This window comes from Acinonyx jubatus, chromosome E1 (genome assembly GCF_027475565.1).
Source record: "Acinonyx jubatus isolate Ajub_Pintada_27869175 chromosome E1, VMU_Ajub_asm_v1.0, whole genome shotgun sequence".
Lineage (NCBI taxonomy): Eukaryota > Metazoa > Chordata > Mammalia > Carnivora > Felidae > Acinonyx > Acinonyx jubatus.
In genome coordinates this window covers 45,844,706-45,869,855 of record NC_069397.1, presented here as the reverse complement: position 1 = coordinate 45,869,855, position 25,150 = coordinate 45,844,706, and the positions used below count along the sequence as shown (strand labels likewise).

Here is a 25,150-nt window from a genome sequence, read left to right as displayed (position 1 = left end):
TTAGTGTGGTTGGATCTTGGACTTAGGTTAGAGAGGAGGGGTGGTAATGAAAGATAAGATCAGAGAGGTAAGCAGGAGCCAGGGCCTGAAGGGCATTGTAAACCAATATAAAGTGTGGGCCCAAGAACCTTGGGACTGTTTTGAAGATGGAGGTCAACTACCTCCAGAGTGGTAGGTTGGGTGTGATATCCAGAGCACAGATGGAAGGATAGTTTTGAGGAATTTTTGAAGGGTATTTTGGAGTGTTATTAGGAGGATGGGACATGTATGAAAGGCCTTAATTGTATTTTTAAAATTTGGGTCCATTGCAAAGAACTGGTGGAGGCTTGAGGCAGGGGACTGATAGGGAGGCTGGTTTTAGTGGCCTAGACTAGTTCATGGTGGCCTGGACAAGGGTGGTGGCACTGGTAATAGAAGTGGACAGATGAAGGATATTTCAGAGGCGGAATTGATTAGAATTGGTATCTGCCAGGAGATGGGGAGAGGGAGGAGTAGTGAAGGTTGCTATGGAGGTTTCTGACTGGAGCAGTGGAGTTAAAAGCAAGGATGTTTATTGAAAGAAAGTAAACTGGAAGAGCAGTTTTTGGGGAGGGAGAGATGGTGATTTTATTTTGGGGGCATATTTAATTTGTGTGGACCTGAAGTTCAGGAGAGAGTTAAGTTTGGGTCTTAATATTTAGGTGTCACTAAAATGGTAAAGGTCAGGGAGAATGCCTGAAATGTGGCTCTTCAAATTTATTTATTTTTATTTTTTATTAAAATTTTTTTAATGTTTATTTTTGAGAGCATGAGTGGGGGAGGGGCAGGCAGGGAGGGAGACAGAATCCAAAGCAGGCTCCAGGCTCAGAGCCCGACACAGGGCTCGAATTCATGGACCATGAGATCGTGACCTGAGCTGAAGTTGGACATCCAACCGACTGAACCGCACAGATGCCCCTTCAAATTTATTTTTTAGAGAGGTGAAAGAGCTTTGTTAGCCTGTTAAGCTACGAATTTTCTACTAGGAAAAATGTGGGTTCTTCCCCCAGAAAAATACACATACATATAACAGTTTACATATATTCCAAGGTTTGCAGAGATGGGCATCTGTGCTTCTCAGGTTATAGAGTAGAAGAGGATCCAGGGCAAAAATCCTGAAGAACCTCAACTTCCGTGGGTGGAATATAGGAAAACGATATGGCAAAGAGGATTTAGAATGTATTCTATGCCTGGTATAAAACCAGGTGAAATGTGGTATTAAACAGAAACCAAAAGAAAAGCGGGGTTCCAGAAGAGGGAGTGATGGCAAATCTCCTCAGGTGTCAAGTGTGATAAAGAATGAAAGATGTCCATTGGATGGATTTAGTAATTAATGTCCCCTGGGCTTTGGAGAAGCCACGTAGTGGAAATGGTGACAGAGGAAGCCAGATTGTTAATGAATTGAGGCATTAGTGGGAAGTGAAGAAGTTGAGTTAGTCTAAATTTACTTTGTAGAGAGTTTTTATCATGAATGGGTGTTGCACTTTGTCAAATGCTTTTTCTGCATCTATTGAGATGATCGTATGGTTTTAATCCTTTCTCTTGTTAATGTGATTGATCCCATTGACTGATTTGTGAATATTGAACTGCCCCTTGCATCCCTGGAATAAATCCCACCTGATTATGGTGAATGATTTTTTTTTTCAATGTATTGTTGGGTTGGGTTTGAATATTTTGTTGAGGAGTTTTGCATCTATATTCATCAGAGATCCTGCCCTATAGTGTTGTTCTTCCTTTTTTTTTTTAATTTTTATAGTGTCTTTATCTGGTTTTGGTTTTAAGATAATGCCAGCCTAATAGAATGAATTTGGGAGCTTTTCTTCTTCTGTTTTTTAGAGTAGTTTGAAAAGAATAGGTATTAACTCTTCTTTAAATGTCTGGAATTCACAGTGAAACCTGGACTTCTGTTTGTTGGGAACTTTTTGATTATTGATTCAATTTTGTTAGTACTTCATCTGTTGAGATATCTATTTCTTCCTGAGTCATATTTGGAGTTTCTTTGTTTCTAGGAATTTATTTATTTCTTCTAGATTGTCCAATTTGTTGGCATAAAATTTTTCCATAATATTCTCTTAGAATCCTTTGTATTTCTGTGGCATTCATTGCTATTTCTCCTCCATCATTTCTGATTCTATTTATTTGAGTCCTCTCTCTTTCTTTTTTTTTTTAATGTTTATATATTTTTGAGACAGAGAAACAGAGCATGAACGGGGGAGGGGCAGAGAGCGAGGGAGACACAGAATCTGAAGCAGGCTCCAGGCTCCGAGCTGTCAGCACAGAGTCCGACGCGGGGCTCGAACCCATGGACCGTTAAGATCATGACCTGAGCCGAAGTCGGACACTTAACCGACTGAGCCACCCAGGTGCCCCGAGTCCTCTCTCTTTCTTGATGAATCTGGTTAAAGTTTTATCCAGATAAAATAAAATACTGTTTGTTTTTTGTTTTTCAAAGAACCAGCTACTGGTTTCATTGATCTTTTCTATTGTTTTTTTCAGTCTCTTTTTCATTGATTTCTGCTTTAAACTTTATTATTTCCTTTTTACAGACTTTGGGCTTTGTTCTTCTTTTTGTAGCTCCTTTACATATAAAGTTAGGTTGTTTACTTTTCTTGTTTCTTGAGGTAAGCCTGTTTTGCTATAAACTTCCCTGTTAGAACAGCTTTTGCTGCATCTCAAAGATTTTGGACCATTGTGTTTTCACTTTTATTTGTCTCCATATATTTTTTTATTTCCTCTTTGATTTCTGGATTGACCCATTCATCGTTTAGTAGCATGTTACTTAGCCTCCCTATGTTTGTGTTCTTTCCAGATTATTTCTTGTGATTGATGTCTATTGCTGTGGTAGGAAAAATGCGTATGATTTCAGTCATTTTGAATTTATTGAGACTTGTTTTGTGGCCTAACCTCTGGTCTATCCTGGAGAAAGTTCCATGTGCACTTGAAAAGAATGTGTATTTTGTTGTTTTTGGATGGAATGTTCTGTGTGTATTTGTTAGGTCTGTCTGGTCCTGAGGCGGGGGTGGGAGAAGTTAAGAGCTTTTCCTCTAAGATCAGAAATAAGACAAGGGTGTCCACTTTTGCCACTTCTACTCAAAATAGTACTGGAAGTCCTAGTTGCTGCAATCAGACAAGAAAAAGAAATAAAAGGAATCCAAACTGGTAAGGAAAAAGTAAAACCTTGACTTTGACTATTTGTAGATACCATGATAGCTATATATATAAAACCCTAGAGACTCACCAAAAAACTAGTAGAACTAATAAATGAATGCAGTGAAGTTGTAGGATACAAAATCAATATACAGAAATCTGTTGCGTTTTTATAATTTTGTTTTACTGTTTATTTACTTTTGAGGAGGTGGGGAATGCGTGTGAGCAGGGGAGGGGCAGAGAAAGAGGGAGACAGAAGATCCAAAGTAGGCTCTGTGCTGACAGCAGAGAGCCTGATTCTGGGCTTGAACTCATGAACCTGCGAAATCATGACCTGAGTGAAAGTTGGATGCTTAATTGACTGAGCCACCTGGGCGCCCCTTAAGTAGTTACATTGAAGGAGAAGGAGGATGGTGTCTGGAGAGTATGTTTAAATGTTGATGAGGCCATAAGTAGAGGAGATGGGAGAACAGGTCCCTGAGAAAATGGTGATTTGGATATAAGATCTAGAACACAGGGGGAAGGACAGTGTGAGACAGGAGGGTGGATATTATAAGCAGAAGGAAGACAAAACGAATGAGTATCAAAACATAACTTTGTAGGGTTAGCAATAAGAAGTTGGAGAATTCGCATATATTTTTGGTTTCTCTAAAGTAGGATGTGAAATCAGTTCACTTCTGGAATCATAGGACGGTGGTTTTAAAAAAAGTCATTACCTCAGCAGTACTGAAGATTAGAATTTGGATTCATATATGTGTTGTAAATGTATTGATCCTGAGTATTCTGTACGGTTTATGTGGTGATAATGAAGGTTAGAGAGAAGTTCTTCTAAATCCATTTAGTGATTTGGTACTCTCAGTTACGGCTCTTAGTTTTCATATTTGAGTTTCTATGTTTTTAAAAATAAAACTGTTTCTAAGACAGGGCCTAAATGACTCTGACTACTAAATCACTATCTTGTACTTACTTAATAATTTTACTCATTTACCAATGGCATCTCTCTCTTTTTTTTTTTTTTAAGTTACTTATTTTGAGAGAGAGAGAGAGAGAGACAATTGGGAGGGGCAGAGAGAGAGAGTCTCAAGCAGGCTCTGCTTGACAGTGCAGAGCCAGACGCAGAGCTTGAACTCATGAACCATGAGATGATGACCTGAGCTGGAATCAAAAGTCGGATGCTTAAACCAACCACTAAACCACCCAGGTCCCCGGCATCTGTCTTTAAAATAATTTTTATTTAACTTTTTTAAAAAGTTTATTTATTTTGAGAGAGAGAGAGAACGAGAGCACATGCAAGCAGGGGAGGGGCAGAGAGCGAGGGAGAAAGAATCCCGAGCTGACTCCGTGCTGTCAGCACAGAGCCCATGAACCATGAGATCATAACCTGAGCCGAGATCAAGAGTTGGAGTCTTAACGAACTGAGCCACCCAGGCTTCCCTTTATTTGAACTTTTAGAGTGATTAGTTATATATAGACTTATTCCCAAGGTTTGTTATGTTAAATAACACTAAACTTCCAGACCATTTCAACCGAGTAGAAGTGGGTAGAAATTAACCAAATATTACATGTATAGATATTTTATAAGTTATAAACCATACAGAAATTGATGTTTTCCCTTCACTTTTAACAAGTTTGAATTAAACAAGTTAAGCTTATAACTCTATATAAGCAATAATTTTTTAAAGTGACATGTAACCACAAACTATAAAATTCACCCCTTTAGAATGTGCAGTTCAATGGTTTAAAAAAAATTTTTTTTTAATGTTTATTATCTTGAGAGAGAGAAACACAGAGTGCGAGCAGGGGAGGGGCAGAGAGAGAGAGAGAGACAGAGAATCCGAAGCAGGCTCCAGGCTCTGAGCTGTCAGCACAGGGCCAGACGCAGGGCTCGAACCCATGGACCACGAGATCACCTGAACCGGAGCCACCCAGGCACCTCCAATTCAGTGGTTTTAATATATTCGTAACGTTGTGCATGCATCCATCACCTTACGAGTAATAATTTCATGCAGGGTAATCCAGAGAATGTGGCTTTGGGATATCTACTCAGTGTATTAACTTTTAATTTTTGGTAGATACAGTAATCTGTCTTGTCATTGAGTGATGATTTAGAAGAAGGTAATTTATCTCTCCTATAAAATTTCTGTGGAGTTAGGTGGAGACTAAATAACAATGTTATTTTTTTAAAAATCTCATCTAAATCAAGAAAGCTTTATTTTATTTATGATCTTCAGTATAAAATTATTTCATTAAAAAATGTATATGTCAACCTGAGTTTGCTTATTTTTTTCTTGGAACTATTTTCCCCTTTTCACTGAGCTGCTCTGAGATAAATCTTGATGGAAGATTGATTGGAAGTTGGTCCTTATTAGAATACCAGATTTATAAATTTTCTGGCTGTCAGCTGTTATGAGTGATCATTGCTAAAGTTGGAACCACTGGTTCAGCTGTCTTTTGCTAGTCTTTAATAAAAGCTTGTGATCATATTTCAAACCTTGCTATAATGTTTATCATTCACTGGTACTTTCAGTGTTTTAAAATGAACGTTTTGACAGTGCAGTCTTACTATTTTAATTCTTTCCATGTATTTTTTGTTTCCTTTACAGTACTCTGTGCAAAAAACTTGGTGAAAAAGGATTTTTTCCGTAAGTAAATTAACTTTAAATCTTGTATGTTGTGTGTAGACTTTTTGGATAACTTTTTCAGAATTGTCTGGCTTTAGTGATTTCTCTATTCAGAAATATACTTCATACTATTTTACGAATGCTTTGGTTTGGACCCTTTTGGCAATACTTTTTTTTTTAAGAGGACTTTGTGCCTTTTTAGCCTTTGTTCCTTTCCTTTTATCCACCCCTCTCACATAGTTGTGTGAAATGTATATGTGTATATGTGTGTATATGAGACGTGTAAAGAATATCGAGGGTGTGCATACTACTAGGTTTCTAGAAAGGGTGGAGATTATTTTGTAAACACTTTTTCTTTTCTAACATTTTATAGGAAATTTTATTCAGGCATTCACCATACCTTGGAAAGTAGAGAAGTTATTCAGCCTGCTTAGAATTTCCAGAGTGTAGGAAAGAAATCTCTGCCACATTCAATCATAGATGCTCTTATGTCTCGGCCTCTAAAGCAGACATTTGGTTCCCCTATTTGCAGTCTCTTTGCCAATAAGTTGTCAAATTTTTTTGTGGCTTTATTTAGGATTACGTTTTGTGAAGGAGGATTGGGAAGAACCCCTCACGTGTGTTTAAAATCTTTACCCTGTAATATCATACTTCACAATAGCTTTAAGGTATTGAGTAAAAAAAATAAAATAAATATATATAAATAAGTAATTGAGTCAAAATGATGTAATTTTTAGTAAAGAACTCGAAGCCAACAAAGTTTTATATGTAATATATTTGAAGTTATAAATTGAGAAGATTCATTAGATTTTCATTTTTTATTTTATTAAAAATTTTTATTTTAGAGCATGTGCACACTCACAAGCAGGAGAGAGGGGCAGAAAGAGAGAGAGAGAGAATCTTAAGCAGGCTCCACACTCAGTGTGGAGTGATCCCATGACCCTGAGATCATGACCTGAGCCAAAATCAAGTGTCGGACACTTAACCGAATGAGCCACCCAGGTGCCCCAAGAAGATTCATTAGATTTTAAAATTCAAGTTCTACCAGCCCCCAGAAACTAGGTATGAGTGCTAATTTAATATGATATTACTTAATTTTCAGGGGTTTCATTAAAAGAAATAGTAAGCTCTTGATGCATTTTAAAATCATGCTTCATTCATCTCACTTGAAATTTTCTTCTAAGATATCTAGAGTAGAACCAGAATTAAAGCTTATAAAATAACATAAAACTGTATAATTAGAAATTTTTCTGGTTTCTGTGCTTATATGGGAAAGCAGTTAAATAGGATGCTGTGGGACATAGTTAAGAAAGTTTTAAGCAGTCTCCAATATATGTACCAGGTGCTGTCTACCGTACTGCGTATCACAGCAGGAGAGGCCAGTGGCCTCTCTCCGCTGCCACCAAATTCTGTCTTCACAGGCTTTTTCTGAACGACCTACTTCATCCCTGTCACTAATAACCAGTGTATACTCTTTTTTTTTTTTTTTTTTTAACCATTCTTAAGGTTGATTTGAGGTAGGATTAGTAGGACTGTGAAGTGGCAAATAGGATTGGATAGGTAGGTGACAAGGAGAAAAGGGAGACAAGTGAGGCATGCACTCTTTTATAGCTCCTTCTGCGTCCTCCAAGATGTCTGCTTTGGTTTTACGGATAAAATCTAACATTTTGTCTCCCAGCCTTCCTTCCCAAGTTCTTTTCTTTCCTCCAGAGTCCTAAGACACAGTTTCTCCAGTATAATATCCAGATCTACTTGTGTGAGTTTTCCTAGGAAATCTAGAAGAATCTTACTTTGATTTTTGGTAAACCTTGGAGAGCCAGTTAATATCAGTTATACGATCTTTATCTGCCCTTAAGTTGTAGGTGGGAAAAAAAGAAAGAAAGGACTCTTTCTCTCTTTCGTTAGCGTAGGAGTAAAAATTGATAAAAGTTTTCTTAAGAGTTGTGAGTTTGCTTCTAGGGATAAGGAAATTAGGGGAAACTATATGATTATCTTGAAAACCTAGAATGGAAGAAACATTTGATGGCTCTGGAAAGGGAAATTGGAAAGCCAATCTTGAGGCCTTCAGAAGGCACTCAGCCAGGGATGGGCTATCACCTGGGTTCACAGTGGGAATGGCCTCTGCTGACAAACTTAAGTTTGTCATTGATCTGTTTGTAAGTTGAGGTGGCCCACATTAATTCCAGAGAAAAAATGGTAGTACTTCCTAAATCTCTTCATGAAATTTGAGAGTGTGTTTATTGTCAGAATGCAGTTATCATTGATATCAAAATGTAGTGTTTGCTTGTAATGCAGTTTAAATCATGTTGAATGAGAAAAGTAAACTTTAATATCAAGCATGACTATAGGCTGATGAAACATATGTGTGTGTATATATTTAATTATAGGAAAAAATACACTGCCAAGTGCTGTCTTGTAATTTGTGTATTAGAGATAATACTCTTTATTCTGGGTATCTACCCTTGCTGAGAAAAAATTTGCTAACTCACTTTTTGGAATTGTTTTCAAGCTTATTTGCTTTAAAAAATAAATTATTTCCCCCTCTCCCCAAAATTTTAGAAGGAAAACTTTCTAAACGTATAAGAACATGGAAAAGTTTTATAGTGAATATCCACCATCTAGATTCTACCATTAACATGATCCTGTATCTGTCTTTATCCATTATCTGTTTCTTAAAGAATGTTTTCATTAGTATAATTTTTTTCTCTTTTATGCAACATTTGTTTATTTAAGTTTATTTATTTTGAAAAAGAGTGAGAAAGAGAACAAGTTGGGAGGGGCAAAAAAGGGGTGGGGGACAGAGGATCCGAAGCGGGTGGCACAGAGTCTGAGGTGGGGCTCAGACTCACGAACTGTGCAATCATGACCTGAGCCGAAGTCACATGCTTAACTGACTGAGCCGCCCAGGTGCCCCTCTTTTATGTAACATTTAAATAAAAGATTTATGTGTAAGATACTGTGTTGAGTCACTATATTTAGGGGCCAAATTGAAGTTACTCAGAACCACGGTGATTGGTGAATGTTCTTTTTCTTCCCCCAATCAAAACTAAAGCTTTATTTTCTCCAGAAAGTAACACACTTTTAAGTTGAAATTTTTGTTTCATTGTTATTTGCAGCTCAAGTGCATTTGTATAGCGAGGAAGTCTTCAGCTTTAGCTATTTTTGTATGACTCAGAAATGATGGGGATGATTGAGAAATTTTTAAAAATACAGAAAATACCTTAGCCACTTGATATTTACCACTAGAAGCCTCACTAACTTCAGAAAACTTGATAGCTTTTGATCACATCACAGTAACTTGGCTCTCAAGGTAAATTTTTGTGGACTAATAGAAACAGGTAAGTTGAAATATAGGTACTTTTTTTTGTTAGGGCATAGAGCTTGTGTTTTGTATTATTTAACAGAAAAGAAACATAGGAGGTTGGGACTCAGAATTTCATAGTTAATTAAGGACTTGGAAACCATGCCTAGTGTGTTTGTGTGGAAAAGTTGTTCCCCTTAGTCCTTAATTCTTTAAACAACATCCTAAAAGGAAAGCTTGAAATGTGATTTTTGTTTTTGCTTACAAACATACATTTGTATGTTTGCTGAGATAGTAGAATCAAAAGAAAAAGAATAGATTCTTGAAAATACTTAATGTTATTGAAGGTAGTGGGAAAAATATTCTTCCATTAAACACATTTAAAAATGGTGGGTATTACTGAAATAATATGAATAGCAGTAAACTTCAAGAATATAGTTAAATACATCAATACCCTAACTTCCAAGTATCTTCTTAAATGCTTAACACTCTTAAAATTTGGTCCTCTCTTATTTGAAGTTGACAGATCACAGAATCATAGGATTGGGGAACTGACGATGTGATTTATGCCTGACCTCGAATCTTGGCACATTGGTATCTTGACTTAAAAAAAAAAAAATTAGCATAGATATCAAGGTGCAGAATTTCTCCAATTATCAGCCCATACCAACATTTTGTTCTAGTATTTTCTTTGTTTTAAAAAAAATTTTTTTTAACGTTTATTTATTATTGAGAGACAGAGAAACAGAGCATGAGCATAGGAGGGGTGGAGAGAAGGAGAGACACAGAATCTTAAGCAGGCTCCAGGCTCTGAGCTGTCAGCACAGAGCCCGACACGGGGCTCGAACTCACAAACCGCGAGATCGTGACCTGAACTGAAGTTGGGCGCTTAACCGATTGAGCCACCCAGGCGCCCCGTTCTAGTATTTTCAACTGTCCATAGGAGATCTATGCTATCCCAAAATGTCATTTTTGTCTCATTAAAACTTTATTTAGTTCTACCTTCTAACTTTTTTTTTTTCTCCAAAAGAACCACTGTTTTCATTGTTACTTAGGCCTGAAAACTATAGTATCATCTTTGACCCTAGTTTCTTATAAACTTGTATTAGATCTTTCAGAGTAGTTTATTACTTCACTGTCCTTTCCCTTTTCCTGTGACTTGCCTAGTTCAGAGTCTGCTCATCTTACTGTTCGTTTATCCTACTGTGTGAAACTTATGACCGCTTCCTAGATAGTCTCTGTACCAGTCTTCCCTTCTCCCAGTCCACCCTGAATACCGCTAATAGAAAAATATGACACCCTATTATCTACCTCAGTCACTTTCTGATTTCTAAGCCTCTCTTACCCACAGCATTTACTTTTAACATTGTAGCACAAATGATTTGGTTAGATTCCTCACAACCCTTCAGATGCGGTCATACCTTTCTTGGTGATCTTCCTGTTTGTCCTTTAAAGCCCAATGAGTCCCATCCCCTCAAAAAAAAAAAAAAGCGCCTTGATTTACTGTTCAAACTCCCCAACAGTTCTGTTTTTCTGAACTCTTACTTGTACTCACTGTTGAACTGCATGGTACGTGAGAGGTATACTATAGTATAGTAGTTGAGAGCATGAAATTGAGAACCAGATTTTATGTGCATGGGTTTAAAATCTAAACGTTAGACCCTGGCTCTCTCACGTACTATTGTTTGTCCTTGGATTAGTTAATTAACCCCTTTGTGCCTCAGTTTCCTCATTAGTAGGGTAGAGACTATAGTAACATTTACCCCATTGGATTATTGTGAGGAATAAGAGATTTAATATATGTAAAGCATTTAGAATAGTGCCTGACATAGTGTTAAAAGTATTTTCTTTAGAATCTATACGAACATTTGTTTATTCTCTGGTTTCCCTCTCCCCCAAGGCATTCTTAACATTTTAAGGCAGGGTATTTAATTTTTTGATTCAGTTTTTCATCACTCATGGTAGTTATTCAGGAAAACTTTTTGGCTAATTTGATTTCTCTGTAGCCCATATTCTTGTGTGAAAGCCTGTAAGAAGCTCTTTCTTTAAAAATGCTACTAAGGAGGACCTTGGGAAGGCCCTAAGAGAACCAGAACTGTTTTAAGCTTCCTGGGGTCAAAGGGCTGGTAAAGATGTATAAACACTTCCCTATTATGAGGTAACCTCTAGGCTTTGGTAGTTTAAGCTGAGAATGTTTTGAGATAGCAACAAGAAAAACGTAGCTTTTGGTATTTAATGTAGAATTAACTTTAATCTTCGTTCAAAATGGACCACTTTTCATTTATAGCTAAATGTTACACTTTTTATAAAGAATGGGATAATCTTTTGTAGCAAATAGTAAGTTTTATACAATTAATCTTCTATTTTCCACGTCACATTATTCTTTAATTAAAAAAAAATTCTTCCCCTTTTTCCACAGGACTTCCTGATCCATTTGCTAAGGTGGTGGTTGATGGATCTGGGCAATGCCATTCTACAGATACTGTGAAGAATACACTTGATCCAAAGTGGAATCAGCATTATGACCTGTAGGTTTAAATGATTCATTTGAAATGAAACATAGAATCAATATTATTTGATATAGTATTTGAAAAGAATCACTGAAAATGATCAGAGTTTGATCTGTGGTATAATTTGGTCTTCACAGAGGGGCACAGAACCTAGTGGGAAGGTACTGTGACTTATTGATAGCTGGTTTTGGAAGATGAAATGCTCTTAGTAAGCCTATGGAGAATAAAACGTATATGCAGTATAGAGCAACCCCATCCCATCTTCTTTCGGTTAAATAAAGGTATTAATTTACTTTAGGTCAATTATGAGTATAAAACCAGAAATCGTAATTGGAGTGCACTCATAGACATTCTTTGTGCTTTTATAGGGATGGTTTCTTTTTTTCAAATTTTAATCACAGTGCTATATGCACCATTCTAAAAAGTGCATAATACTGTAAGGCTTTTTTTTTTTTTAATATTTATTTTTATTTTTGAGAGAGACAGAGAGAGGGTGAAAACAGGGGAGGGGTAGAGAGAGAGGGAGACCCAGAATCCGAAGCAGGCTCCAGGCTCTGAGCTGTCAGTGCACAGCACAACGTGGGGCTCGAACCCACAAACAGTGGGATCATGAGGTGAGCCCAAGTCAGACGCTTAACCGACTAAGCCACTGGGGTGCCCCAATGTTGTAAGGCTTGTAATGGGAAACTGCAGTTTGCCGCCCCATCCTTATTCCTGATTCCCATTCTCAAGGTAACTAGAGTTACTTTGATTGTTTAGTCCGGTATTTTCTTCTCTTTCTAGATCTCATGCTTACTTTATACATCTGTCTGTATATGGGGTGGGGGGGGGGGAGATGCAGAGATTTAGTGTATGCATAGTTTTAGGTGCTATTTTTACATTTCTTACCATAGAAGAAGATTTAGCTTTTACAACTGATCTCTCTCATCCCTGTTCCTACAGCACCCACGTGGCCCTTCCTTTCTCCGAGCCCTCCATTTGAACCTTTTTGGTTAAATCATTGTTCTGTATTTACATTATGATCATGTAACTATTCATAACTGAGTCGCATGGTGTGCAGTGATTACATTTCCTCTCTTGATAAATTTTGTTTTTCTGGAATTAACTATCTTATTTTGCCATTTGTTTAGTTTTCTATCTGTCTCATTAATTCCTAGACTCTCCTACAGGACTGGACATTTCTGCATATATTCAACCGCATGAGCTATTCTGTTGGCTTTGTTTCCTTGTTGGAGATTTCCCTCCTGAAACCTTTGGCCTCTTCCTCCACGCTGGTCTGGTGGTCTAAGCTGGTCTAGGACCTGCTGCACAACTGTCCAGGAACCTCCTTTATCATTATGTTGGGAATTTCCTTTGTCTTTTCTGGGATCAGTGATTTCCCATTTGTTGTTATTCCCTGTTTCGATGAAGTCTGTCTTTCATGGTCATCTTGAGAAAGAGTACAAAGATAGGGAAAATTTCTTTGAGATCTTGTCTGAAAATGTACTTTGTCTTTCTCAATGGATAGTTTGATTAAAACCTTCTAGGTAAGACACATTTCTCTCCAAATTGTGAATATATGCTCCATTGTTGTCTAGGTCTAGATCAGCACTTGAACAGAAATATAATGTGAGCCACAAATGGAAGCTTGTCTGTAATTTTAAATTTTGTAATAGCCACATTTAAAAAAGTTAATAGAGACACCTGGGTGGCCCAGTTGGTTAAGTGTTCAACTCTTGATTTTGGCTCAGGTCATGGTCTCACAGTTCACAAGTTCGAGCCCCACATCAGGCTCTGTGCTGACAGTGCAGAGCCTGCTTGGGATTCTCTCTCTCTCTCCCTCTCTCTGCCCCTCCCCCACTGTCTCTGTCTCTCTCAAAATAAATAAAAGTTAATAAAAAAGATTAAGCCTAATAAACATGTTTAATTTAGTATATCTGAAATATTCTCATTTCAACATGTAATCAAGATAAAATAATTATGGTCTTTTTTTCTTATAAATAAATGCATAGGTTAAAAAAATAAACATTTCTCAGCTAAGTCTGAGATCTTAGGGGTTTGTTTGCACTTACAGAGTGCCTCAATTTGGACTAGACTTAAGTACTCAATAGCTCCATGTGACTGGTGACTGCCCTTTTGAATAGTGCAGTTTCAGAGTATCATTAATGGCATCCTGATTTTGGTCTTTCTTGATTATTGTTTTCCATTGGAAGATTTCAGGGTATTCTCTTTATGCCGCATAATAAATTTTTTGATGATGGACTTGGTATATATGTTACATAGTGCTTGGTACTTATTGGGACCTTTTAATCTGGATAAACTCTTTTTAAAAAAATTAAAAAGTTTTTAATTCCAGGATAGTTTTTTTATTTTTAAATTAAAAAAATATTTTTAATGTTTATTTATTTTTAAGAGAGAGAACAAGTGGGGGAGGGGCAGAGAGAGAGGGAGACACAGAATCTGAAGCAGCCTTCAGAATCTGAGCTGTCAGCACAGGGCCCTACGTGGGGCTCGAACCCACGAACCGTGAGATCATGACCTGGGCTGAAGTTGGATGCTTAACGAACTGAGCTACCCAGGCGCCCCTAATTCCAGTATAGTTAACATACAGTGTTCTATTAGTTTCAGGTATACAGTACAGTGATTCAGCTTCCATTTATTACTCAGTGTTCATCAAGATAAATGTACTCTTGGGGCTCCTTGGTGGCTAAGTTGGTTGAGCAGCTGACTTGATTTCAGCTTGGGTAATGATCCCCAGGGTCATGGAATTGAGCCCTGCGTTGGGCTCCACACTGAGCGTGGAGCCTGCTTGGGATTCTCCCTTGCTGTCTCCCCTGTGCCCCTCTTCCTGCTCATGCTCTCTCTAAAAAAATAATAATAAATAAAAAATAAATATACTTTTAATCCCCTTCACTTTTTTCACCTGTCCCCCCATCCACTTCCCCTCTGGTAATCATTTGTGTGTTCTCTATAGTTAAGAGTTTGTTTTTTGGTTTGTCTCTCTCTCTCTCTCTCTCTCTCTCTCCTTTTTTTTTTTCCTTTGTTCGTTTGTTTTATTTCTTAAATTCCACATATGAGTAAAATCATTTGGTATTTGTCTTTCTCTGTCTTATTTTGTAACATTATACTCTCTAGAGCCATCCATGTTGTTGCAAATGGCAAGATTTCATTCTTTCTTATGGCTGAATAATATTCCATTCTTTATCCATTCATATCTTTATGGACACGGGCTGTTTCCATAATTTGGCTTTTGCAAATACTGCTGCAATAGACATGGGGGTGCATACATCCCTTGGATGTTTTCATATTCTTTGGGTAAATACCCAGTAGTGTGACTACTGGATTGTAGGGTAGTTCTATTTGTAAGAACCTTCATATTGTCTTCCACAGTGGCTGCACCACTTTGCACTCCCACCAACAGTGCATGAGGGTTCTTTTTTCTCCATATCCTCGCCAACACTTACTATTTCTTGAATTTTTGATTTTAGACATTCTGATAGGTGTTAGGTAATATCTCATTGTGGTTTTGATACACATTTACTTGACGATGAGTGAGTTTTCATGTGTCTCTTGGCCATTTATATATCTTTGGAGAAATGTCTGTTCATATCTTCTGCGCATTTTTATTTTTTAATTATTTTTAAAAAATATTTATTTATTTTTGAGAGCGTGAGAGAGAGCAAGCATTTGCGAGTGAGGGAAGGGCAGAAATAGAGGGGGACAGAGGATCCAAAGTGGGCTTCGTGCTGACAGCAGAACTCAAAAACCATGAGATCATAATCTGAGCTGAAGTCGAACGCTTAACCGACTGAACCACCCAGGCATACCTCTTCTGTGCATTTTTAAATTGGATTGTTTGTGGTTTTTTTGATGTTGAGTTGTGTAAGTTCTTTATATTTTAGATACTAACCCTTTACTGGGTATGTCATGTGCAAGTATCTTCTCCCATTCAGTAGGTTGTCTTTTATTTTTGTCTGTTGTTTCCTTTTCTGTGCAGAAGCTTTTTATTTTGATGTAGTCCCAGTAGTTTATTTTTCTTTTGTTTCCCTTGTCACAGGAGACATGTCTAGAAAGATGTTGTTATGGCTGATGTCAGAGAAATAACTGCCTGTGCCTCTTCTAGATACTGAAACTCTTTAGTTATGAGGAAATTTTGCCTTTTTTATTTGTTTTTTTAAAGATTTTATTTTTAATCTCTGCACCCATTGTGGGGCTCAAATTTACAACCCCAAGATCAAGAGTCGCATGCTGCACTGACTGAGCTAGCCAGGTGCCCCTGTCTTTATTTATTATAGGTGATTTCTTCTCCATTTTCTATTTTCTTTCCTGGAACTCCTGTTACTTGGATGTTACCCCTTCTGAATTGATTATCATTTAGTTGTCCTGTCTCTTTTCTCTCATATTGTATCTCCAGTAGAATATTTTTGTTTCAGTAAAAAATTAAAAACTATGATGAACTATCTGGGCTGTTTCCCCTACTTAGTTTTCCAACATTCTTTTTATTGTGATTTCTGCTCTCATATTTTTAGCTTGCAAGATCACTTTGCTTACTGACTATCTGTTTTTCGTAATTTCGTCTTATTTCTTGGATGCAAGAGAAGTGAGTTTTGTTGCTTGTATTGCCTCTCTTTTGTCAAGGTTCCTTTTTTTTTTTCTGTTAGTTTGATTTGGGTTTCTGTTTTTTTATATTTAAGGGGAGGCACTTCCATGTTGATTAGAAATTCTGTGCCCATGGGTAGAGGTAGTCCGCTTGCTAGGGTAATCAGGTGTGGCTGTGACATATTCATTGCACAGAATTCTGCTGTTTCCTGCCCAGGGCTATATATTCTTGGATGCTAGTGTTCTTGGAGCTGAAGAGCGTAAGAATGCTAGGAGGTCCCTCTATTGACTGTAGTAACCTCTTCTTAGTATCCATGCTTTTATAATGGACTTTTACCTTCTCCCTCAGCTGTGCCTGGTGTCCCTGAGTAGAGAACTTTTCAGAGAGTAAAGCGTACATCTCCTGCTGGGGTTGAGGATGACCTGGGTCAAGGAGGGGATTCAGGAGGGTTTTCCATTCCTTTTCAGTAATTTCACCAGTCCTTCTGTTTTAGCCCCACCGTCGCTGTTAGAGTATCTTGGGCTAATAAGTCGGAAATATTTCAGGGATGGGGTGGCAGTAATAGTCTCGTTTCTTATCTGTTGCTCCCTGCAGGTGTAGGTGTCCGTTTTCTCCAGGTTGCTAATTCTGTTACTATATGTTTTCTATACCTCTACCATTTTGTCAGCATATCTCATGTTATAAACATGTTAACTGCCCTGATATCCTGACCTTTAAGTCTTTGGTCTTTTAAGCTTTTTGAGCTTTCTACTTCACTCTTCATCAATTTCAGTTTTTCTTCAAAATGTTCCACTTGCCTTACCTACAAAAATGAATTTTACATCTCCCATCAAACGTTTATGCCTGACACCTCACTTACTTACTTCTAGACAATTAGTTCTAACCCACCCCCCTAGCAGAGTACCCAGCTCAGCCTAGACTCTGGACAGTTATTTAAATTTGACCTTCTAAACCACATGTGAACAAACATGTTTCTCCTAAAACATTGAGATACTGAGAGGCAGTTCAGAATAAGGCTTTTTTGTGTGCCCCTCAGTGCTATGGCTCAGTGACTCCAAGTTATTAGGCAAATAAATAGGAACTAAAAAAGTAGGCAATAGAGAGAAGTGAGACTACCTGGCTTCCCACCCCCCAGCCCCCCACTTATTTGTGTGATCATTAGCTCAGTGTTTAACCCCTCGTGTGTCAGTTTCCATTGGTGACAGCAACAATAATGCCTACTTTAGACGACTGATAGGAAGATGCAGTGAGATAACCCCTGCAAAGTGCTTAGACTAGTACCTCACAGGTAATCCTCAAATGTCAGACGCTTTTAGTAAATATGTTAGGTCGCACCTTTTTTATTACTTGATTTGACCTGTGGTGATTTTGAAATCCCAACTGTAATAAGCTACTGTCTGTGTAACTGACTCAGCTTTTGAGTTCTTAATCAGATTGTTTTAAGCCGTCTCTTTAAGCTTCAGTCACATTTAAATTCAGCCAGAGACCCAGGTATAACAGTGCATAAGACGTAGTCTCACAAGCTTTCAGCTAAGTGGTGTATAGACACAAGTGAATAGGAAATTATAAACAGTATGATAAGAATATGGGGAAGTATAGGTGCCCTGGAAATATACAGAACTTTTTTATATGATTTTAGGAGTTAAGGACAGCTTCCTAGAAAAGTGGCATTTAGGCTTAGACCTTATATGGGAGTTAATTTGAAAAAGGAAACGGGGGATGGCTCTAAGCAAAAGTAGTCTGTGTGAAGACCCAGAGGTGAAAGAGAACATGACTCTGAAAACAGTTGGAGGGGCAGCATTAGGGAGTTCATGTCAGGTAAGGGGAGTTCGGCATAGGACAAGCAAAGAGAGGCAAGTAGGAACCAGCTCATGAAGGTCCTTGAAAGCCTACTAATAAGTTTGAATGCTCTCCTTAAAGCAGTGGAGAGCAATGAAAAAAGGTCTTAAGTGGGGAAATGCTATCATCAGGTTTATATCCAAGAGCAGACACTTAGGCGGTAACTGTGGAGAAGGGCTTTGAGGGAGACAAAGATGGCAAGGAGACTAGTTCCTACACTGTGGAGTGTGGGGCGACCTGATCGGGTGGGGAAAGCATGGATATAGGCAGAACAAAGGAGGTAGTGAATCCACTGGATACGCTGCAGGGGAGCAGGGGGCAGGATAGCAAAGGAAATACTGTCTGCCAGGAGGCAGCGGTGGGGGGCTCTAATTACGGGGAGGGAGTGTGGGAGTATAGGAACATACGGAATTTTCCTTTTTTGGTACCTGTGCCTGACCCTAGCCCATTGGTCGGCTGGGGTCTGTGGATATTTTGAGGTGGGTCTCTTCATGAGCCTTTGCATGCAGCTGGGTGGTCACTGTGGCCGGCCCCTCTTACCTTAGGTTCCCATTGCTCAAGCTTGTTGCCTAAAAGGGGCCCCTGTTTTCCCCCCTGACAGGTCGACAATCACAAATCTTTGGCATTTGGGCGGAGGGCTCATCTTCAGTATCTGCTTCATGCTAGACCTAGGGGAGGGGTGTCCCTACCTAAACCTGTCAGTCTGTCAGGGGTTCTGTGCAGTTATAGACCAGAGCATGGTATTATATTAACGTGCTGATCAGCGAGATTCCCTGGTGGCCAGGTCCATGGGATTTAGGGGGAGGGGACTCTCTGATGGTATGGGCTGGAATTCTTGTTGGACCATCATTAGTATGTGGAATTGTTGGGTCCAGCAAATAGAAATGATGACCTCATGTTAGAAAAGTGGTAATGTGAATGTAGACATTCTAAATATTTGATTATGGCCTTAAAACTAAAAAAAAAAAATTGTGTCACACTATATACACTGAAATCACACTATTTTTTGTGCTCTGCTGGGTTTGGGTCACAGGCTGTGTTTGCTGACCCCTGCCTTACACGCCTTGCTTCTACAGTCCTCAACACAGCAGCTAGAGTGATGTTGTTAAAACATATGTCAAATCTTGTTACTCCTTTGCTGCACGTCTCCCATTGGCTTCCTGCGTTACTTGGAGAGAAGGCCAGAGTTCACACCATGGCTGACAAGGCCCTTTATGATTTGTGCCTGATTGGTTAGAGCAGGCTAACTGATGGAATAGGCAAACCCAAATTGTCAGTGGCTTCATACAAGAGCAATGTATTTTGTATAAAAGTTCATTTGGCAGGGAGGTGATTTCACTGTCTCACAGTCATTCCAGGACACAATTGACAGACGTTCCTCTGTTTTCAGTGTACGTTCTCAAGGTCTCTCTGGGCCTTGACAGCATAAGGGTGCTTATGCCAGTGGTGGGCTATTCTAAGGCATGGGGATCAATACTTTATCATGCTGGGGAATCAGGCTTGGGGAACCGATTTAATGTGATTTTGTTTTAATGCTTGATCTGGGGTGCTGTAGCTGTTTAACAATTGATTCTGGTTGTAGAATTTTGATATACCATGCAGTAGGTACTTGCCAGGTTAGGCCTGTTAGGTCTCTTTGAAAATTGGTGCATGCATGTTGGATGTTTTCAACCAGTTTTCCCATTTGTAAGCAACAGAAATGAAATTCAAATTGGCTTAATTTTTAAAGAGGGAATGGATTAGCTTGCATAATTAAAAGTCCAGTAGGGATAGGCATGCTTTATGCACAGCTGGATCTAAGTGTGGTTTCCCTGTTTCACATTGAAAAGTTTTAGTTCTCACTTCAGTGGTTTTGGCTTTTTTACGTACTAGGTGAATTTTTCTGATATTACTGCTTTACTGAATGACACTTGAAGATCAAGGTTGCTGGACCAAAAATTTGACCACTTAGAGGCAATGAAATATAGTTAGGATTCTACTGATATAATTATGTTATTTTATTATATTTTTGCATGGGATGGCACCATGTGAACAATTGGCTGTGGTAGAGCTCTTAACGTACTTGCAGGTATACGCACAGACAAGTGTAGTAACGCTTTCCCCTGCTCTGCTTGTCTGCAGGCAGTGAAGTGAAATCTGCAAGAGTCCTGCTCGCTCAAGGCCTGCATACAGGAAAGAAGCAGGGGAAAAGCGTTACAATCAGCTTTTGTTCTACAGCATTTTAAAACCCACCAGGTATGTCAGATTTTTGGTCTGTCAGCCTTGACAATGCCCCTTGAAAACTGAGTACTCGAAATGATAGGCCATGTCATTGAAATGTTTTTTAAATGTGACTGTGATAAAAGCTCTTGTAAGATTTTTGTTCTTGGAAAGAAGTATCAGAAACCTGTAGTGTTATTTGACACTAGCTGCTAAAGTAGTTTTTTTACTACCACATTGTTAGCCAGTCTGAGAGTGGCAGATGTGATGAAGGATATATTAAAAATTCTTTATAGATTTTTACTTACAAGATTTAAAAAAAATTTAAAGTCAATCTTGTGGGATTGATTGAACTCAAAACATATTTTGCATTATCTAACCATACTCTGAAACATTTGTGACTTTAGACTACAAAAGCAAAAGAAAAAATTTTACATTCACTACTTGTAGGTGCCAAGTTACTCATTCAGTTATGTTGTTTTTTAGGTATATTGGAAAGTCTGATTCAGTTACGATCAGTGTATGGAATCACAAGAAGATCCATAAAAAACAAGGTGCTGGATTTCTTGGTTGTGTTCGACTTCTTTCCAATGCCATCAACCGCCTCAAAGACACTGGTTGTGAGTAGATACGAGTGTTTTTTAAAATATAAAAATATAGGGCACACACATTAGGCTCTGTGCTGACAGCTCAGAGCCTGGAGCCTGCTTCAGATTCTGTGTCTCCCTCTCTCTCTGCCCCTCCCCTGCTCGTGCTCTGTCTCACTCAAAAATAAATAAACATTAAAAAAAAATTTTTTTTTAAATATAGGACACTTACATGGCTCAGGTCATGATCTCCTTGTTCGTGAGTTCAATTTCCATATCAGGTAGCTTGAACCCCACTTGGTGTGAGCATGAGCCCTGCTTCAGGTAAAAAAACATGAGCCCTGCTTTCGGTGAGCCCCACCTCTCTCTCTCTCCCTCTCTCCCTCCCTCCCTCCCTCTCTCTGCCCCTTGTGAGATTCTCTCTCTCTGCCCCTCGCTCACTTGTGTCCCCCCTCAAAAAAAAATATGTATGTGTATGTTTGTTTTTGCACGGGGTGGACAGGGATCCAAAAATTTAACTTCCTATGTATGTTTGAAACATTGGTAAAAATTCTTGTTTAAATTTATTTTATGGACTTTATAAAAAGAATGAAACATTTAAAGTAGTGAGACTTGAACTGAATCAGAGCTGATACTTAGTGTACAGTGAGTTTATAAGTGTTAGGAAATGTTTGATATCCAAGAGTAAAAAGAAGGGTGTCAAAGTGTTGTATATGCCTTTTTAACATTTCTTAGCACCCTTCTCTGGTTTTGGTGGATTAATGAGGTAAAATGAGTTTTATTTAGGTGACTGGAGTGTTTAAGGTGGCAATTAAAGGAGAATTATTAGTGAATAAGAATGATATATAAAACTAAAAAAAGTTAAAAGTTCTAGAAAGGTAAGACGTTGATTGTAAGACAGCTGTGTTAACTGCTTAATTATAGCTTAGTTTTATACTAGCCTGGGCATTTAGAAGATCAGACCAAGGTTAAGACATTAGAAATGATTTTAGTATTGGATTGGCAGTAACCAGGTGACAAAACATCTTTTTGGAAGGTCTTTCTTTTGGGACATAGCTGAAGATAACTTTTTTGACAAAATTTTTTGTTGTTTTTACAGAATTCTTTTTCATATAATGTAAAAAATATTGCTAGTCATTCATTGTCATGGGATTTTAGTCCAGATACCTCTGCTAAACAGAAATTCACATGGAATCTAGCTAAAGAAATTAATAAATAAAGAGTAAATTTTTCTTGGAGTATTAGATACATTAAGAGACAATCCCTTTTACTGTAGTATGATACCACAGTCCAGATATATAAGTATTGATCTGTTAAGAAGAAAAAGGGAGAAAATTGGGCCAGAAGCTCTGAGTCAGGGGAATTTAAAGGCACTTGAGAATTTCTTGTATTTCTGAGTTGACAAGGTGGCTGACCCAAAAGGAAATAGAGGACACTGGGATGGGAAGAGGTCTAGTATATAAAAATGAACTGTTTTATTACCCAACCCAGCAGGCAAACTGAAGACTTACAGGCCACATGGATGACCTTATCTTTGGTTCAGTTTAGCCAGCATTTATCAAACCTTTAATGTGCCAGGTACTGTTCAAATCCATGGTGGATGTAAAGGTGAAAAGGGGCATGGATCCTGTCCTCTGAGAAACCAGGGCAAAAGCCTGCTGGCCTGTGCTGGCAGAGGGAGCAGGACACACTGGAAGGACTGAACAAGAGAAGAGGAATTGCCTTGCAGAAGTCTACTGTACAGTTGATTTGGTAGTGTCCATTTATTTTGCAAGGGGAAAAAGTTTCTCTTTTTGGCTGGATAAATCTGGTGGGACACAGATTTTTCTTTGTGCTGCCTGTGGATGTTTCATTGCATTTATTGCCTTGACCTTTTTGATGTGCAATAATACTTAATTTATCAAATGTTTATTGAGCACACTGTACAGCATTCTGCCAGTTAGGAGCAGAGAATTCAAAGACTAATTAATGTATGGTCTCTTCCTTTTTATCAATTCATGACTTCTTTGAATAGATGGCATGCATATATATATATATATATATATATATATATATATATATATATATATATATAGTTGTAAAAGAACTCAGTTTTAAGTGCTATAATCAAAGTAAAAGCAGCGTGCTGTGGGTGACACTCTTCCTTCCTGTAACTGGCCAGGTCAGTGTTATGTCTGCTCTATTGATGAGGCATGAAAGAATAAATGAGTTGCTCCTAAATGAGTTAGTAGAACTGACTCAAACCCTTATCTTACAGTTTATACTTGGCTTCTTATTAATATTTACTTTATGTGTATGGAGGTCATTTGAAATGGTTAGATAAAAAATAACAGTGATAATAACTCACATTTATTGAACACTTATATATGCCAGGTACCTAAGAGTTTTACATAATTACCTGATTTGATCCTTCAAAAATACGAGGTGTAGGTACTACGTGAGAAAATCAAGACTCAGGGATAAATTGCTTAAGGACAATAGCTATTAAGTGACAAGCCAAGACTCAAGACAAGTGTCTGAAATCTTTGGAGAAAAAGTAATTGCATGTTGGCAATGTATATACACCAGTGACTTAGAGTTTTTGAAATCCAAATTTATCAAAACTGTTGTTAAGACATTTGTACCAATTATATATACAGTTAGAGATTTTAAATGTTTGTTTCATCTTTAAAATGTTATTTAAATTACAGGCCTGGTTGCCATTGGATTATGGAAATTTACCATCACTCTATAGATGTTAGAAGCTCTGATACCAGCTTATTTTTTAATTGCTTTTTTTGTTGATTTCAAATAGATCAGAGGTTGGATCTATGCAAACTTGGGCCAAATGACAACGATACGGTTAGAGGACAGATAGTAGGTAAGTGTGGAAATTTAAAGTTATGGGAAATTTTGGCATCATTCAGACTGACCTAAACTCTGTGTATCTTTTAAATCCAAGTACACTAACTATAGCTTCATTGTATTGGCTTAAATTAAATGAGTCACATAAAATATTTCAAATAGTGGATCCAGGTTCCTGGCTACCTTAATTTAAAAAATTATTTAAAAAAAACCCTTCAAACTATGAATAATATAAAAAAAAATAGAGGCTCCTAATGTAAAGAACTATTGATCCCTTAGGCATTCATTTAAAGTATGCGAATATATGGTAGCACACTAAGATAAACTTTTACAGATGATCTGAAAGTTTTCTAAAAATAATCCTTAAACTGGTTTTTGATAAGAATATTCGATTGAACTTTGTTTAATGCTTTACAGTTTTATAATAATTGTGCTAATTGGAAAAAAAAATGAAGGATAGTATAGCACTGATTGAAAAAGGGGAGAAGCTATTACTTTACTCATAAGGTCTGTCTTGAATTGATTCAGAGGAAGGGCTTAAAGGTAAAATTTTCTGAGACCTAAGAATTGATGGATTGAGCTTTGATCAAGATACGTAGTGTGATAGGGGTGCCTGAGTAGCTCAGTCAGTTAAGCGTCCAACTTTGGCTCAGGTCAGATCTCACAGCTCTTGGGTTCGAGCCCTGCGTCAGGCTCTCAGAGCTTGGAGCCGGCTCAGGATTCTGTCTCCCTCTCCCCCCCACCCCGACCCCCGCTTGTGTTCTTTCTCTTTCAAAAATAAACATTAAAAAAAAAAAAAAAGATACATCATGTGGTAGGACAGTGAGATGGACTCCTTTGAGGCTTCTTAAAAACAATAAAATGCAAGTGGGATCCCACCACTTCACTACAGAGCAGAATTTAGGATAAGTTGATCGCATTATGAACCTGTCAGAGGTTTCAGTTACTGAAGTTACTTTTGAAGGGCATTTTCCCAGGAAATGAATTGGGTTCATAGTTCGTGAATTGCCAGAGTAGCGACCTAACAAAGCCCTGTTGTAGTTACCACAGGGAAGTATCTACACTGCAGCCTTATTGAGAATTCCTGTCATTCTTAGATTGAGAAGGGAGTAAAAAAAACCTCAAAAATAAATGCTGGCATATAAAACTTTAAGAACAATCACATTTAATTTGATTTCGCATGTCATATAATATTTGCCAACTAATGTCCAGTAGTAACAAAATAGTTTGACTAGGTGTAAATTGGCATTTATAAAAACAATCAGCTTTCCTTTGTCAGACATTAGAAATATATCTATGGAGTATACTGTATAAAAAAGGAATGTTTTACTTTAAAATGTGTGCATGTGTAGTTAAATTTGAAGCTTTTGTATGAATTTAGTTTTCATAGTAGAGATGAGTTGGACTCACACATTATGCTTCATGATCCTGCCATTTAAAAACAGAATGAGTTCCAGTTCTTGCTGAATTAGACCTTTGCAAATAATTATAGGGGTACCTGGGTG

The 25,150-nt window shown here is 37.8% G+C and overlaps 1 protein-coding gene across 2 annotated transcripts in view; it reads left to right on the top strand.

The window, feature by feature from the left end:
* Window positions 1-25,150, top strand: part of SMURF2 (SMAD specific E3 ubiquitin protein ligase 2) — a 113,945-nt gene that overhangs the window by 52,964 nt on the left and 35,831 nt on the right. For both annotated transcript variants that reach the window (XM_027047906.2, XM_027047904.2), the window contains exons 2-5: window positions 5,769-5,807; window positions 11,507-11,615; window positions 20,701-20,834; window positions 23,596-23,661. In XM_027047906.2, the coding sequence (XP_026903707.1) occupies window positions 5,769-5,807; window positions 11,507-11,615; window positions 20,701-20,834; window positions 23,596-23,661 (348 nt within the window). The remainder of the gene's footprint in view (window positions 1-5,768; window positions 5,808-11,506; window positions 11,616-20,700; window positions 20,835-23,595; window positions 23,662-25,150) is intronic.